This window comes from Mesocricetus auratus, unplaced genomic scaffold (assembly GCF_017639785.1).
Source record: "Mesocricetus auratus isolate SY011 unplaced genomic scaffold, BCM_Maur_2.0 Super-Scaffold_100024, whole genome shotgun sequence".
NCBI lineage: Eukaryota > Metazoa > Chordata > Mammalia > Rodentia > Cricetidae > Mesocricetus > Mesocricetus auratus.
In genome coordinates, this window is record NW_024429205.1 from 7,987,957 (window position 1) to 8,002,144 (window position 14,188).

The 14,188-nt window shown below is 48.4% G+C and overlaps 1 protein-coding gene across 7 annotated transcripts in view; it reads left to right on the forward strand.

Moving 5' to 3' along the window:
- Positions 1-13,666, forward strand: part of Lpin1 (lipin 1) — a 64,117-nt gene extending 50,451 nt beyond the window's left edge. For all 7 annotated transcript variants that reach the window (XM_040730734.1, XM_040730737.1, XM_040730735.1 and 4 more), the window contains 6 exons: positions 869-1,017; positions 1,639-1,725; positions 3,555-3,707; positions 6,607-6,721; positions 7,529-7,632; positions 11,094-13,666. In XM_040730734.1, coding sequence (XP_040586668.1) covers positions 869-1,017; positions 1,639-1,725; positions 3,555-3,707; positions 6,607-6,721; positions 7,529-7,632; positions 11,094-11,253 — 768 coding nt within the window. In that variant the 3' untranslated portion in view covers positions 11,254-13,666. The remainder of the gene's footprint in view (positions 1-868; positions 1,018-1,638; positions 1,726-3,554; positions 3,708-6,606; positions 6,722-7,528; positions 7,633-11,093) is intronic.
- The last annotated feature ends 522 nt before the right edge of the window (positions 13,667-14,188 follow it).

A 14,188-nucleotide genomic window follows, 5' to 3' on the forward strand; every position in this document is an offset into this window, starting at 1 on the left:
GAAATCAAGGCCATCAGTGTAGGTATCTGCTTTTCTATAAATAAAGTCTTGTGTATCTATTATAAGAACTTATAGGGAGCTGGACGTTGGTGGTGCACGCCTTTAATCCCAGCACTCAGGAGGCAGAGGCAGGTGGATCATTGTGAGTTTGAGGCCAGCCTGGTCTACAGAGGGAGTTCCAGGACAACCTCCAAAGCAATACTGAGAAACCTTGTCTTGAAAACAAAACAACAACAACAAAAACAAACAAAGAAACAAAGAACTTATGGGGAGCAGGTTTTGATAGCATGGTATTTAATGGGAAAAGATGACCCTCTGTTAGCCACTTGTAGGCCTTGGTGGACACTTCAAGTCAATCTTGTAGGTCTGTGCAGCTAGCTGTGTGTCTCAGAATACGCCAGCAAAGACTGAAGGCCGACCAAGTTTTGTTTTCTGAATTTGGAATGCCTTTGTTTTTATGGACTCAAGGCCTCCCTTTCCATTCTGAGTCATTATAAAAATGGACAAAAACAGTATTGAGGGAAACATTTTTGCCTGACTTATATTTGTGTCCTCACACCAAGAGCCTTCACATTTCCTATGTAATGGCGTGACTTGGGTGAAGCCTGGTAGCCAGTCATTTAACTCTCAAGTTTTGGATCAAGTTAGCATTGCTTTTAGAAGAATGCTTTGTAATGAGTGGGGCAGAGGAGAGCTGAGTCTGACTTAGGTTGCCCATCCAGCCCTGGAAAGAGCTAGAGCTAGAAACAGACGTGAGAACTTCACAGTTGCCTGGGGGAGATGGTTCCATTTTGAAGCCTATGGAAGCCAAACAACCTCTGAATCTGGACCTCCTTGCTAAGCACAAAAATGATTCATGTTTTTTCAGAAAAGCTTGAAGTTGAAGAATGGCCCCAACGATGTGGTTTTTAGTGTCACTACGCAGTACCAGGGCACCTGTCGCTGTGAAGGCACCATCTACCTGTGGAACTGGGATGATAAAGTCATTATCTCAGACATCGATGGGACCATCACAAGGTGGGTCTTTGACTGCAGGGTGGCCTGAGCTGGCTTCCATCTTACTCTGGGTAACATGGTGGACGGGAGCATACAGTTTCTGGTGCATTTGGGACGGTGCAGATAGGGAAGCTCCTTGGCTGCCACTAGGGTCTGATACTTTGTTTCTGTTTGGGTATTATCTCTCCAACCTGGTGATTTTTGGAGACGCTGTTCTGGAATGGTTAGCAACCCACTTAGGTTTGGCAAACCCTCATCATGACGACTCACCCCTGTCCCCCCCCCCCACTTGATTCTGTGAGCTGGGGCTTTCTGTTGAGAAAGCCATGGATCTTACTCATAGTATTCTTTTAGTTTTTTCCACACATTTTTGTGGGTGCACATGCACGTGCATGAGCATGGACCTCAGGGTTAACCTGGGTGCAGTCTGCTCTCCTGCCATGTGGGTGCCTAGGATCAAACTCCAGCTGTCAGGCCTGGCTGCAATCACCTTCCCCCGCTAAGCCGTCTTACCATCTCTCACTGATAGTATTTTTATGGGGCAAGAACAGTGTATCTAAGCCAACTGGGCATTTGTCTCCTCTCATCTTACAGTAACCTTTGGCTTATGTATATGTGTTTTTTTTTTCATCTTTTTTCTAGATCGGATACTCTTGGTCATATTTTGCCCACACTGGGGAAGGATTGGACCCACCAGGGCATTGCAAAACTGTACCATAAAGTAAGCCAGTAAGTACAGAGGGCCGGACTGCCATCTAGTAACTGCCAGTGTGTGGCCCTACACTCTGTGTACAGGACCTCTCCCTCTGAGCATGGAGTAACTTACAAAGACACAGATTTACTTCCTTAGGGTGGCGGGTAACATTGCCTTTCTCCTGGGATTACAAATGAGGCCAGAATCCCTTCTCTTCACAACGGTGACCCTCAACTGAGGGTGGCTTTGGGGCCCCCTGCACCCCCTCTTTTGAATATACAGTAGTGTCTAGAGCCTTAATTTTGAGACAAGGTCTTTTGCTATGTATCCCAGACTGTCTTGGAACTCACAGTCCCTGCTTTTGCCTCCCAAGCATGAGGATTTCGGGCATGAGAGACCATGCTTCAAGGCTTTTTTGATTGTCACGATTACTGTGTGCTATGGGTACCTGGTAGGTGGCAGCTGGGGATGCTGTGTCTGACAGTGCATCACTGTAGGCGTCTTACATCTACCTGCTCCAAGACAGCTGTGTGCTGGGGATGCTGTGTCTGACAGTGCATCACTGTAGGCGTCTTACATCTACCTGCTCCAAGACAGCTGTGTGCTGGGGATGCTGTGTCTGACAGTGCATCACTGTAGGCGTCTTACATCTACCTGCTCCAAGACAGCTGTGTGCTGGGGATGCTGTGTCTGACAGTGCATCACTGTCAGCGTCTTACACCTACCTGCTCCAAGACAGCTGTGCTGAGAACCCCAGTCTAAAAGCTTATCTTGGAAAATTCAAAACTATTTAAGTCTGCTGGATTGTGGGTTTCAAATTTTTTATTGTGTGTGTGTGTATGCATGTGTGTATATGCATATGTGCATATGTGTTTGTGTGGGTACATATGTGTGCTTGTGTTTATATGTATGTGCGTGCATGTGTGTGTGTGCGTGTGTGTGCATCCGTGTGTGTGTGTATATGTGTGTGTGTGTGTGTGTGTGTGTGTGTGTGTGTGGCATGCCGTAGTCTGACTGTGGAGGTCAGAGGACAGACAGCTTTCAGGAGTTGGTTCTTACCCCCCACCTCACTGAGACAGTGTCTCTCTCGTCTCTACCACTGGCCTGATTCTCCTGTCTATGCCTCCCCTCTCACCAGGGGAGTGCTGGCACTACAGATGGTGCCAGCGCATCCGTCTCTCTCTGCAGGTTCTGGGTGGATTGCAGGTGGTCAGGCTTCCCCTGTTGGAGCCATTTCTCCAGCCCAGTATTGTTTAATCAAGCAGGCTGAGGCTGTGGCAGGATGAGAAACCTGGGTACAGGATGCTCTGTCATACTTTGCCCCAGTGTTCTCCAGACGCCGTGTCGGTCACTGACCATCAAGAGCAGATGGTGTACTGGCACCTTTCCCCGTCTCCCTGTACCCCACGGCTGCTGTGGCTGAGGGATGATGGGGAGAGCCTCAGACTATGCAGAGACGTGGGTGGGTCAGCCTGTAGTGGTGTCCTTCTCAGTGGTGGACGAGTCTCACCACCCTACTCCACCCCCAGAAGTGTCCCTCCACTCTCATGCTTACCAAGGGCTCTGTGCCACTGTCCATCCAGCTGTGGGAAGCATGGTGTGGTCTGGTATGTAGAAGAGGTGAGTGGTGGCTTATCATAACGGAAAGCTACTCTAGCTCGGACTCAGAGAGCTTGTCTATGATGCAGTGAGAGGCGTTCAGGCTCGTTGTCAACTGGAAATAACATTTTACAGAATACAGAATTTTCCACGTGGGGCCTTGTGACCATGCCTTTCTTCAGAGGGCAGGTAGAGGTAAGGGGTTGGGATGCTGCAAAGTTCCATCCTACAATGCTGTTCAAAGTGGATGTTTTGTGTCTTTCAGGAACGGCTACAAGTTTCTCTACTGTTCAGCACGTGCCATTGGGATGGCGGACATGACAAGGGGCTACCTGCACTGGGTCAACGAGAGGGGCACGGTGCTGCCGCAGGGACCACTTCTGCTCAGCCCAAGCAGCCTCTTCTCTGCCCTGCACAGGTACTGCTCTGCCGTCCCCTCCCCATGTCCTGCACAGGTACTGCCCTGCCAGCCAACCCCATGCTCTGCACGGGTACTGTCCCGCCAGCCGACCCCCATACGCTGACCTGCTGGCTAGCCCTGTTCTCTCTTCCTCATTGCAAGTTTTGCACAATGAGTAGACTGTTGGACTGGAGAGGTGACTCGGTTGATAAATGCCCTTGCTTTGCAAGTATGAAGAGGAATGTGAGCCTCAGTATCCGTGTGTGTGTGTGTGTGTGTGTGTGTGTGTGTGTGTGTGTGTGTTGTGTGTGTGTGTGTGTGTTAAATGCATTACCAATTCCTTGCAGAATGTATCAAAATATAGTCTCTTTGAATGCATTAATAATAAACTCGAGTCACCAATAATACTTCAGTATCACATTAATGGAAGACTTCCCCTCTTGGTGTCATCTAACCAAGAATGAGCCCAGATTTGAATTCTCTACTTTCTTCTCCATATGTGTTCTGTCCTCTTGTCTGTCCATCACATGTCTGAATCTGTCCTGCCTGGCTTGTGAATCTGTCCCCATGTCTGCGTGTGTCCCTGTATATATGTGTGTATGTATGTATGTGTGTCTGTCTGTCTGTCTCTGTGTGTGTGTGCATCTGTCCCTCTGTGTGTGTGTGTGTGTGTGTGTGTGTGTGTGTGTGTGTAGGACACTTTACAGAAACAGAATTTCACAAGGTATTAAGTCACTGACTCAAACTGACCCTGGCTGACCCAGATAACAAACGCCGTGGCTTACCAAACAGTATCCAAATGCCATGCTCAACACTTAGGGTGGGATGTTCAATTTATAAGATTGCTTCTAACCTCCTTTTTTGCTGCTTTCAGTAAATTATTATCACATCACACAAACATATATGTGTTACTCTGGGGCAGGGGCATGGAAGAGTCCATAAATTAAGATTACAGTTATCCATTAGCTTAGGTTGTAAAAAACTGATCACATGGGAACTCCAAGGCAGTTAAAGTTGATGTTACATTGTTCACTTAAAAGCAGGTCAAACAAACAGGCTGAGCACACAGTAGGATGGCAGTCGTCAGTCTTGTTACCTTATCATGATTAACTTTGGCTGTGCTGTCTGGCACAAGTTCTAGTCGCTTAAGATATAATGGGGTGTGGTGGCAGAGACAGGTGGATCCCTGGGCCTCGTTGGCCAGTCAGCCTGCCTATTTGGTGAATTCTAGACCAGTGAGAAAGCTTGTCTGAAAAACAGAAGAGGGGACAGCACCTGAGGAATGACACCCGAGACGGACCCCGGCCACTGTGCACATGCACGCATGCACTCTGAGTCCTTTTAGCTGGCCTCTTCTGACTACTATCCATGGTCCCAGTGCTTGTGTCCCATACTCATCAGTGTCTAAGCTGTGTCAGGCCCACTGGTCTGCCATGTGACTTTCGGAACCAAGTTTCATTAAAGCATCCAAAGGTCTGTTAAGATTTGATTACAAATGCAATGAATCTAGAGGCCAGTTTAGAATAGCTCAATATAATTCAAGAATCTGGTCTGTCTATTTTATTTAGGTTTTTCTTGTCCATTTCAATGAGCTTTTAGTATTTTTTTATACTTTATTTACTTTTTTACTTGATGGGCATTCATGTTTTTGCTTGCAAGTATGTCTGTGTGAAGATGTCATATCATCTGAAACTGGAGTTACAGGCAGTTACTAGCTGCCATGTGGGTGCTGGGAATTGAACCCGAGTCCTCTGGAAGAGCAGCCAGTGTTCTTCTCTGATGAGTCATCTCTCCAGCTCTGAGTTTTTATAATTTTAATCAAGAAGGTCCATCATATCTTTTTGACCCCTAATTCCTTCTAAGTTTTATAGTTTGTATTTACCTTTTCTTGCATTGTTCTCTGGCGAGCACCCGAAGCACAGCACCGAACAACGTTTCTGGAGACCATCTTTTTACTCCCCATGGGATGTTTGCAGAAGGGCCTTAGGAAGAGTCTCACCATGTGACCGTGTTTTGGCCTGGGACTCCGTAGGTAGACCATGCTAACCCTTGCATTTTTAGACATCCCCATGCCTCTGCCTCTCTAGCTCTAGGACTACATGTTGTTGCCATCACGACCAGATTTTTGTAGCAGTTTTCCTTTTTCCTCCTCTATTTTTGATCTAAGAATTTTTATCCTGGGGCTAGAGAAATGGCTCAGCAGCTAATAGCAGAGCTCTTGCAGAGGGCCAGAGTTTGAGTCCCAGCACCCATGCTGGATGGCTCACAGCCACTGCAGACCAGGGGATTGGATATCATCCTTCGGCCTGTACAGGCCACCCCCACACACTTGGCACATGGACACACATACATACAAATAACACTCAATTAAAAAAAGAGTGTCATCCTAACTAGATATCGACAGTGTCCAGTGTCTTCTTATTGGAAGTGATCTCCCTTCTCTTAGCTCATGCCGTGTCACATGACTCTTGACTTCCTGTAATGACTGCAGTCCCCTACACTGCCTCCCTTTCATTTATAGATGTTCTTGGAACTTGGTCTGTGTGCTCACCAGTGAGCTTGGTGTGTGTGTGTGTGTGTGTGTGTGTGAGTGTGTGTGTGTGAGTGTGTGTGAGTGTGTGTGTGAGTGTGTGTGAGTGTGTGTGTGAGTGTGTGTGTGAGTGTGAGTGTGTGTGAGTGTGTGAGTGTGTGTGTGAGTGTGTGTGTGTGTGTGTGTGTGTGTGTGTGTGTAAGTCGGAGGGCAGCACGAAGGGGCCACTCCCCTCCCTCTAACCTGGCTCTGGGGCATACACTCAGGCTGTTGGACTAGGCAAAGAGCCTCCTTACCCACTAAGCAGCTTCCGTGGCCCTCACACCACTTTAATGCAAACTTAAGTCCTCCCGCGCTGACCAGTTATTTATTTGTTTGTTTTAATAGAGAAGTGATTGAAAAGAAGCCAGAAAAGTTCAAAGTCCAGTGCTTGACAGACATCAAAAACCTGTTTTTCCCGAACACAGAACCCTTCTACGCTGCTTTTGGGAACCGTCCTGCTGTAAGTACCCGAGGGGTCCATGGAGCCTCAGAAGTTGCCCTTGGTGCTGGCAGCTTTCACAGGGGCTGGCCGAGGAGTACATGTAAAGCGAATGTCCTCCTAAGGCAGAGAGGTTAGAGATCAGTCAGACATGGCCTCTGGGCATCTTTGATTTTGAAGCTGGTGACCTGGACGACAAACTTGCAATTGTGCATTACTCAATGAATAACACAAGGGCTCTGAGGTACTGGGTCCCTCCCTCTAGATGGGCCCACCATGCCAGCCCTGCCTGAGGCAGGGTTGGGTCCAGTGCCTCCAGCCGGAAGCATGTAGTGAGATCTCCCCGGGTAAAGGAAATGAGTGGAGACTGCGTGTGTGACCCAACCTTTTTGGAAAGTTCAGTTTGAAGCCTGCAGCAAAGACTCCTAGGGTGACAGGAAGGTGTGGGGATGTTGTGTACATGACCCACTGTTGCTAGAAGGTTCTGTGTTCTGTAGAACCTATCTGGGTATTCACTACTCAGCTGAAAAATTCTGCTTTTCAAACCTCTGGCAGCTTATTATGCAATGAGAAAAGGGTTAGGAAGTAAACCTGAGGAATGCCAGCCGGCGTGGTAGGGGACAGAGTTAGTTAGCTCAGGTCCTGAAGAGTTGAAGGAACTGAGGCCCCAGGAGGAAAGCTAGCTGAATGTGTCCCTGTCTCCCTGAGGTGCAGCGCCCATTAGTGAAAACTGGATCACGTGACGTTCCGTGAAAGGTGGTGTGTGCTTGTTTGTACGGTGAACTCCTCGCCCACCCTGACACGTTAAATCACCTTTTCTGTACATAGGATGTGTACTCCTACAAGCAAGTGGGGGTGTCACTGAACAGGATCTTCACTGTCAACCCCAAGGGCGAGCTGGTGCAGGAGCATGCCAAGACCAACATCAGCTCGTGAGTATATCAGCTTCCCAAGAACTGGATCCCCCTCTCTGTCCCAAAGCCAACATCACTGTCCATTGCAGTCACTTTTAGCCATTGCTACCTTTGTTTTCATCTTTGTGTGTGTGTGTGTGTGTGTGTACATGTATGTATACACATATGTGTTCATATCTATGGAGGTTAGAGGTCATCGTCATGCATCTTCCTCAATCATTCTTCCCTTAAGTTTTGAGACAACGTTTCTCATTGAACTTGAAGCTTAGCCAATGGGCTAGCCTGGCTGCAGGGAGTTTTCAGCACGGGGTTGCAGGCTTGTATTATATCTGACTTTTTATGTGGGCATTGAGAATCTCAAGTTCTCATTCCTTCAGGGAAGGCAATTTATCATTGAGCCATCTCTCCAGCCCCTGTTTTAATCTTTAATTCCTCTAAAAATGGAGTTCAACTCCATGTCTTCGGTCTCCAGCTTAGTTTTGGGACAGTTAGAACGAAGTCAGATCCCACAGGGTGTAAAGCCCCAACTAGAGGCAAGAGTCATCTGTGGAATGGAATTGAATGAGTTCTAGAACTTCAATTGGCTGAGTTAGACTGTCAATTAGGGATGTTACCCAGGTGAACCATGGGAAGTCACGCTTTGTTCCGCATGGTGCTGGGGACAGAGCCCAGGGCCTTGGGCATGCTAGGTGAGCACTGCACTGCAGGGGGTGCCCTTCTCTGCCCCTAGCTTGCTGCTGTTTGCTTTGTTTGAGACAGGATCTTGCCATGGAGCCCAGGTTGGCTTTGGACTTTGCAATCTCCTTCATTCTCCCCAGTGCTGGGATTACAGGGCGGGCCACCACACCCATCTGGGTTGCGGTATTGAACAAGGCATTGCGGTACATGTAGCGTCAGTCACTCTTGCCTCTGCCTTGCCTCACATGGGTCTCTCGTGTCAGCCCGACTGGGTACATCAGCCCAGGCAGGCACTCTCCCTCTGCCTCTTCCGCTGCAGACACTGCGTATCTCTTCCTGTGATCTGCACCAAACTGGAAAATAGCTTCTGGCTTGAGTGCTGGCAACACTGCCATAAACGGAGCGGTGGATCTGGGGAGTCGCTGCCAGAGTCCTTCTGGTGTTTGCAGGCACCTCTCATGGTTTTCGAGCTAGGCATGGTCATGACTCACACCTGTAATCCCTGCACCCTGGGAAAGCAGAGGCAGGAGGATTGCCCTGGGTTTGAGGCCAGCCGTAGACTGCATATCGAGTTGCAGGCCAGTCTGGATTTCCAGATGAGACCACCAGAGCAGTTTCTCACTTTGAAGATGGTTTGTTTGTTTTTTTTTGCAGCTGGACTAGATAGAGTCCAGCTTGACTAGAGCAGTTCCAGATGTGAGGGAGCCCTGGCTTCCTGGCTTCATAGAAAGGTCAGAGGCCCGACAGCTCTGTAGGTGTGGGAAGAGAAGAAGATGGAGCCAGAGCCCTCCTACCCTGTAGCAGTCACTTGGGATCCTTTCACCTGTGTGGTATTGAGACAGGTGCTCTGAGATGAATCCTCTGTCTTCAGGGAGTAGGTATACCAAGGCCTAGAACTTGGTATGATGTTTTCTTTTAATTATTAATGTGTGTGTGCATATGTGTGTGTGTGTGTGTGTGTGTGTGTGTGTGTGTGTGTGCGTGTGTGTACGCACAGGCAAGTGCATGTGCCGTGGCATGCATGTGGAGATCAGAGGGCAACTGTGGATGCTATTTGCTCCTCCGGCCTTTATGTGGCTTCCAGGTTTTGAATTCAGGCTTCCAGACTTTTCAGACAAGCACTTCTTTTCCTGCTGAGCCTTCTTGCAGGCCCCTGGGTATGACCATTTCTAGCCAAGCAGGTGCTTGTCTTGTCCCTGGGAGCCTGGGATGTTCTTGTGAACGGTCTTTATTTGGTGAAGGCCGTCTGGGTGGGGGACCGAGTTCAGGACTATCCTCCTTTATAGTCAGGGGATTTCCTGTCCTTGCTCTAGGGAGCCCCATGCCTGGAGGGTGGAATGGGCCACCCAGATGGAGCAGGCACTGCTGCCAGGGCACGTGAGCCTCGCCAGCTTGGTTCTGGTGACTTCCGCCGCCTGGCAGGGGACAGTTCCCTCCTCCCATCTCCCATAGCCACAAACCTCAGGCTAATAGGCTTTCAAGTCAGGAGGTATTTAGAAAATTTGTTTGTTTTAATCCCTAGGAAAGACATAATTCTTAGTGTATTGCTGAGAGAGGTTTCCTCCGCTCTGTGCAAGCACACTGTTTCTCACAAGTCCGTTGGAGGCCCTTTATTAAACACACACGCAGCCTTATTGAATAAGTCATTTCATGCCTCAGAACATGCTAATTTCTGGAGTTTGCATTTTGAAAGCCCCTTTTGGTTCTCGGCACAAGAGAACCCACGGCCTGTCACACAGGAGTCTAGGCTATGTGGGGGAGGATTGAGCGTGTCCAAATCCCTGTGGGGAGGAGCCTGGAGGCCTTCCAGGTTGATTTCATGTAGCTGCCTTCTTTCTGTAGTGCAGGCTGTGGCTAGGCAGCATCTTCCTGGGGATAGAGGAAAAGCCCTGAGGTAGGGAGTGCTGGAGACTACTGTGTGGTCCAGCCCCACACACTGTGAGGATGAAGGGATTGAAGCTCAGGGAGGACAAGATGCTTGCCCAGAGTCACAGAGTGTGTAAGGCTGGAGGAGGCCTCAAGCTTGCTGACCCGTGGCCTGGGACGGTTTCCAGAAGTGTAGATGATCCGTCGTTGAATGATGAGTTTCCAGTACAGGACACTCAATCACTGCCCATGCTATTCTGTTTCTGATGCTAAGCAAGTGGCAGTTTTCATTTTCCTTCCTTTACGGTAGAGGGAGTCGGGGTGTGAAAAGGCAAAAGCCTTTGCCTGAGCTCACACAGCTGGCACTGGGCAGGATTGATGCCAAGTCTGCATTTTGATAAGCCCATGGCCCTGTGTCTTGTCACTGCGAATGTGGTAGTCTCAGCGCTCTACAGATGTGCTTTGCCAATGGTTCCTCTCCAACACCCCACATATGGCCACCATGGCAGGCATCCTACATGTGACCTCTGTGGCAGGCACCCCACCCACATGTGGCCCCCATGGCAGACACGCCCCATGTGGCCACTGTGGCAGATATTTTGCATGTGTCTACCATGGCAGGCCAATACGCCTGATGTTCTGACCTCCCTCTGTCCACCCCTGGCACTTCTGCTCCTTTTGTCTGCTCTTCATGCATAGTCAGGCTGACTGCTCCTGGGAGCCTTCTCATCTTTGCCCGTTCTGTCTCCCCCTCTCACTTCCAGCTAATTCATGAGGCGAGGATTGTTCCACTGAGGCAGGGAGATGGCTGCTCACCGGGGTTGGGATAGTATATTCCTCCCCAGCCCACAGTGCAGCCCAGAGTCTGGCCCTGCCCTTCATGCGTCTGGGTGTGGCTCCGTGGGTAATGAACTACTGTCCTTTTTGCCTGGCAGGTATGTGAGGCTCTGTGAGGTGGTTGACCATGTCTTCCCATTGCTGAAGAGAAGCCATTCCTCCGACTTCCCCTGTTCAGACACTTTCAGTAACTTCACCTTTTGGAGAGAGCCACTGCCGCCCTTTGAAAACCAGGACGTACATTCAGCCTCCGCTTGATACATCCAAGCATTAAAGGATAGGTTGTGGGAACCCTGGAGCTGCTGGGAAGGCTGATGTGCGGCCATCTGCCTAGGAGAAAAGCATGTCTCCCTGGACCCACCCGCCCTGGGGTGACGTTCTCAGCGTGGAGGGCGGATGGAGGCTGCATCTCATCCCATGGGCTACGCAAGGATTGGGTGCACTAGCCGTGTGCAAAGCAGTCCTCTGTCTGGTTTAACATACACAATGCTGCTCTCTCCAGCTGTGCCAGCAGTTAGTGTGCAGTATGGGTGGTGACCCCTTACAGAAGCAGGCGGGACACCTGAGAGCAGTCTCAGTATCAGTGCGCCCCCCAGGAACTCTGGTGGGCAGTTTTTGGTAGCCTAAGAGGCACACTTCTATGACAGTGACATCCTTGCTGCCTCCACACATAGGGATAGGCTCTTTTCTGAGTCTGAGTGCTCTGAAGGGAACCTGGGCCTCACTAGGTCCCAGCCTTCAGGCTTCGACTTTATAGACGGTCCTTTGAGGTATCACTGACTTGGTCTTACTGTAGGTGTTATGTTCTCTAACTGCTCTGGTTAAAGATGGTCCATGTCGCTGGTGCATCTCTCCCTACCCCTCATAGCTCAAGGCTGGGCTGTTTATGCCTTAACACACCCGCTGCAGGCATTTGCTTAGAGCGCACTGTTGAGTTCTCTGTAAGACGCTGTACGTTAAAATGATGGTCTCTAAGGCAGCGTCTCATGTCTGCATCCCACCCGCCATCAGCCAGGAAGCACCACTAAAGGGGACTAGAGCAGCACCTAGGCCATACGAAAATGATGCCCCTGAAGACAGCGGTTGGCTTTAAGAAATGTAGTCTCCAGAGGTTAGGTTATTTTCTTTGCAGATATTATTTATTACTTTGATCTCATCGGGCTGCTGTTGTGTGCATCCTAGCCACATCCTTAGGATTGCAGCTGTCATGAGTACATTAAAGTTAAGTGTGCTAGACAATCCAAAGAGCCTTATTCTGTCTATGTCACACACTGACCTTCTGGAATTTCTGAACCATTAATTTTCCATTCAGTCTAAGGGCAAGAAAAAAAAAAGGAATTTGAGTGATGTTCTTTAAGTTGATAGAGGGTAGTAGTTGAACTGTCTCAGAAAAATGTGAAAAAAAAGAAAAGTATTTTGGTAAAAGATTTTTGCTTTACTTTTGGAAGTTTTATTTTTTTAAAGAATGCTTTCCTGCTGAAAGATCTTCCTATTCAAATCTCATTGTTTGGGTCAGAAGAAACAAACAAACAAACAAAAAACCAAAACAAAAAAAAAGAAAGAAAAAAAGAAAAAGGGAAAAAAAGAAAGAGGGTGAAAAAAAAACCCAGAATGGATTGTTACTCTTTCTGTGAAAGAAAACCTAGTGTCATTGCTGCTGTTGTAGTTGTTGGGTTCTGTTAAGGTCGGATGTGGTTCACATAGGTCATAGGAATGGACAAGAAAAGCACACCTGCTGTGGGCCGTAGGTGGATGGAGGAACATGGACTTGAGTGTGCAGGTTCCTTCCGGGAGCGAAGGAAGGAAGTAAGCATAGTCCTGTCGCAGTGAGCTCATGCGTGTCCTCTAGTGACCTTCAGAGGCCACATTAGTCCTGCCACTGGAGTGTTTTGAGTGCATTTGGATCGCCATGGACTGAGACGAACTCATTGATCTGCAGAGGCTCGTGGGCCTCTCCTGGGAGAAGCTTTGGAATCTCCCTTCACCTGCCCTCTGCAGTCCTCTGTTTTCTGAGAGCTTACAATGGCTGGAGTCAGGATCTATTTATATAACCAAGGCTGATCTGCAACACATGGTCTCAAACACACAGCAATCCTCTCTACTGACTTGGGAATCTAGTTTTGAAATACCATAAACCTCCCCATCACTCCATCATGAATTAGAGCACACCTTCCACAAAAACCATACTCTGAAATCCTTCCTGAGCTCCGTCCAGTTAGTGGTGTGAGCAAACACCTTCAGGGAGTTTCCCATGCACGAGCCGAATGTGAGCTGTGCCCAGGCTCACTCAAGTTGGCTTATCTGCATATGCACTGTAACCCAGTGGCCCCAGGGTCACATGCTGAAATACTATATGAGTACCACACATTTCAAAGTTGCTCGTGGAAATGAGTGACTCATTCCATAGTGACAAGTCCTCAAATGTTGGTCACACAGGGTGGAGAATACCCCGGGCACATTGCAGAGACATGCTTCTATTTTCGCAGAGAATTCCCCTTTGGGTCTCAGGTTTGGATCACTACTTCAGTGTGTTGTATTTACAGCATTGGCTGTGTGTTTGTGAATGCCGGTGCAGTGATGAAAATCAATGTAATATTTCATCGTGTTGTGCTCGCTGCAGAACTAGAAATGTCTGTAATAAACGAAATGGATGAAGGACTTCAGAAAATCAGGCACATGGATTTCAAATTGTTTTGTATGTTCTTAAGGTGCTTTTATTTATTTATTTATTTATTTATTTTTCTTGTGTTTTATCATATACAATACTTAGTCCTTAACTTGGAAAAAAAAAACCCTTGTCAGGGAGATGGTTCAGGTGGTAAAGTACTTGCCATGCAAGCGTGAACATTCAAGTTCTATCCCTACCATCCATGTATGAAGCCAAATGGGGAAGTGTGCATTTGTAATCCCAGTACTGGGGTAGGTGAGGATGGGTGGGTCTCTGGCCCTGGCTGGACAGACTGGAATCCCAATGAGAGGCCCTGTCTCAGTAAACACAGTAGACTGTCCCTGAGGTGGGCAATACCTAAGGTCCCAGCTTCTACATGCATTGGTGTGCAAGGCCCATCTAGGATCCTGTACACAAATGGACGGGAACACACATGGAGGAATGCTTAAGCTTCCAAACCGTTCACTGTGGGAATCAGCATGTTTTCCGTTGAGTTCATGTGGATTATCAAGGCAACTGTGTTTA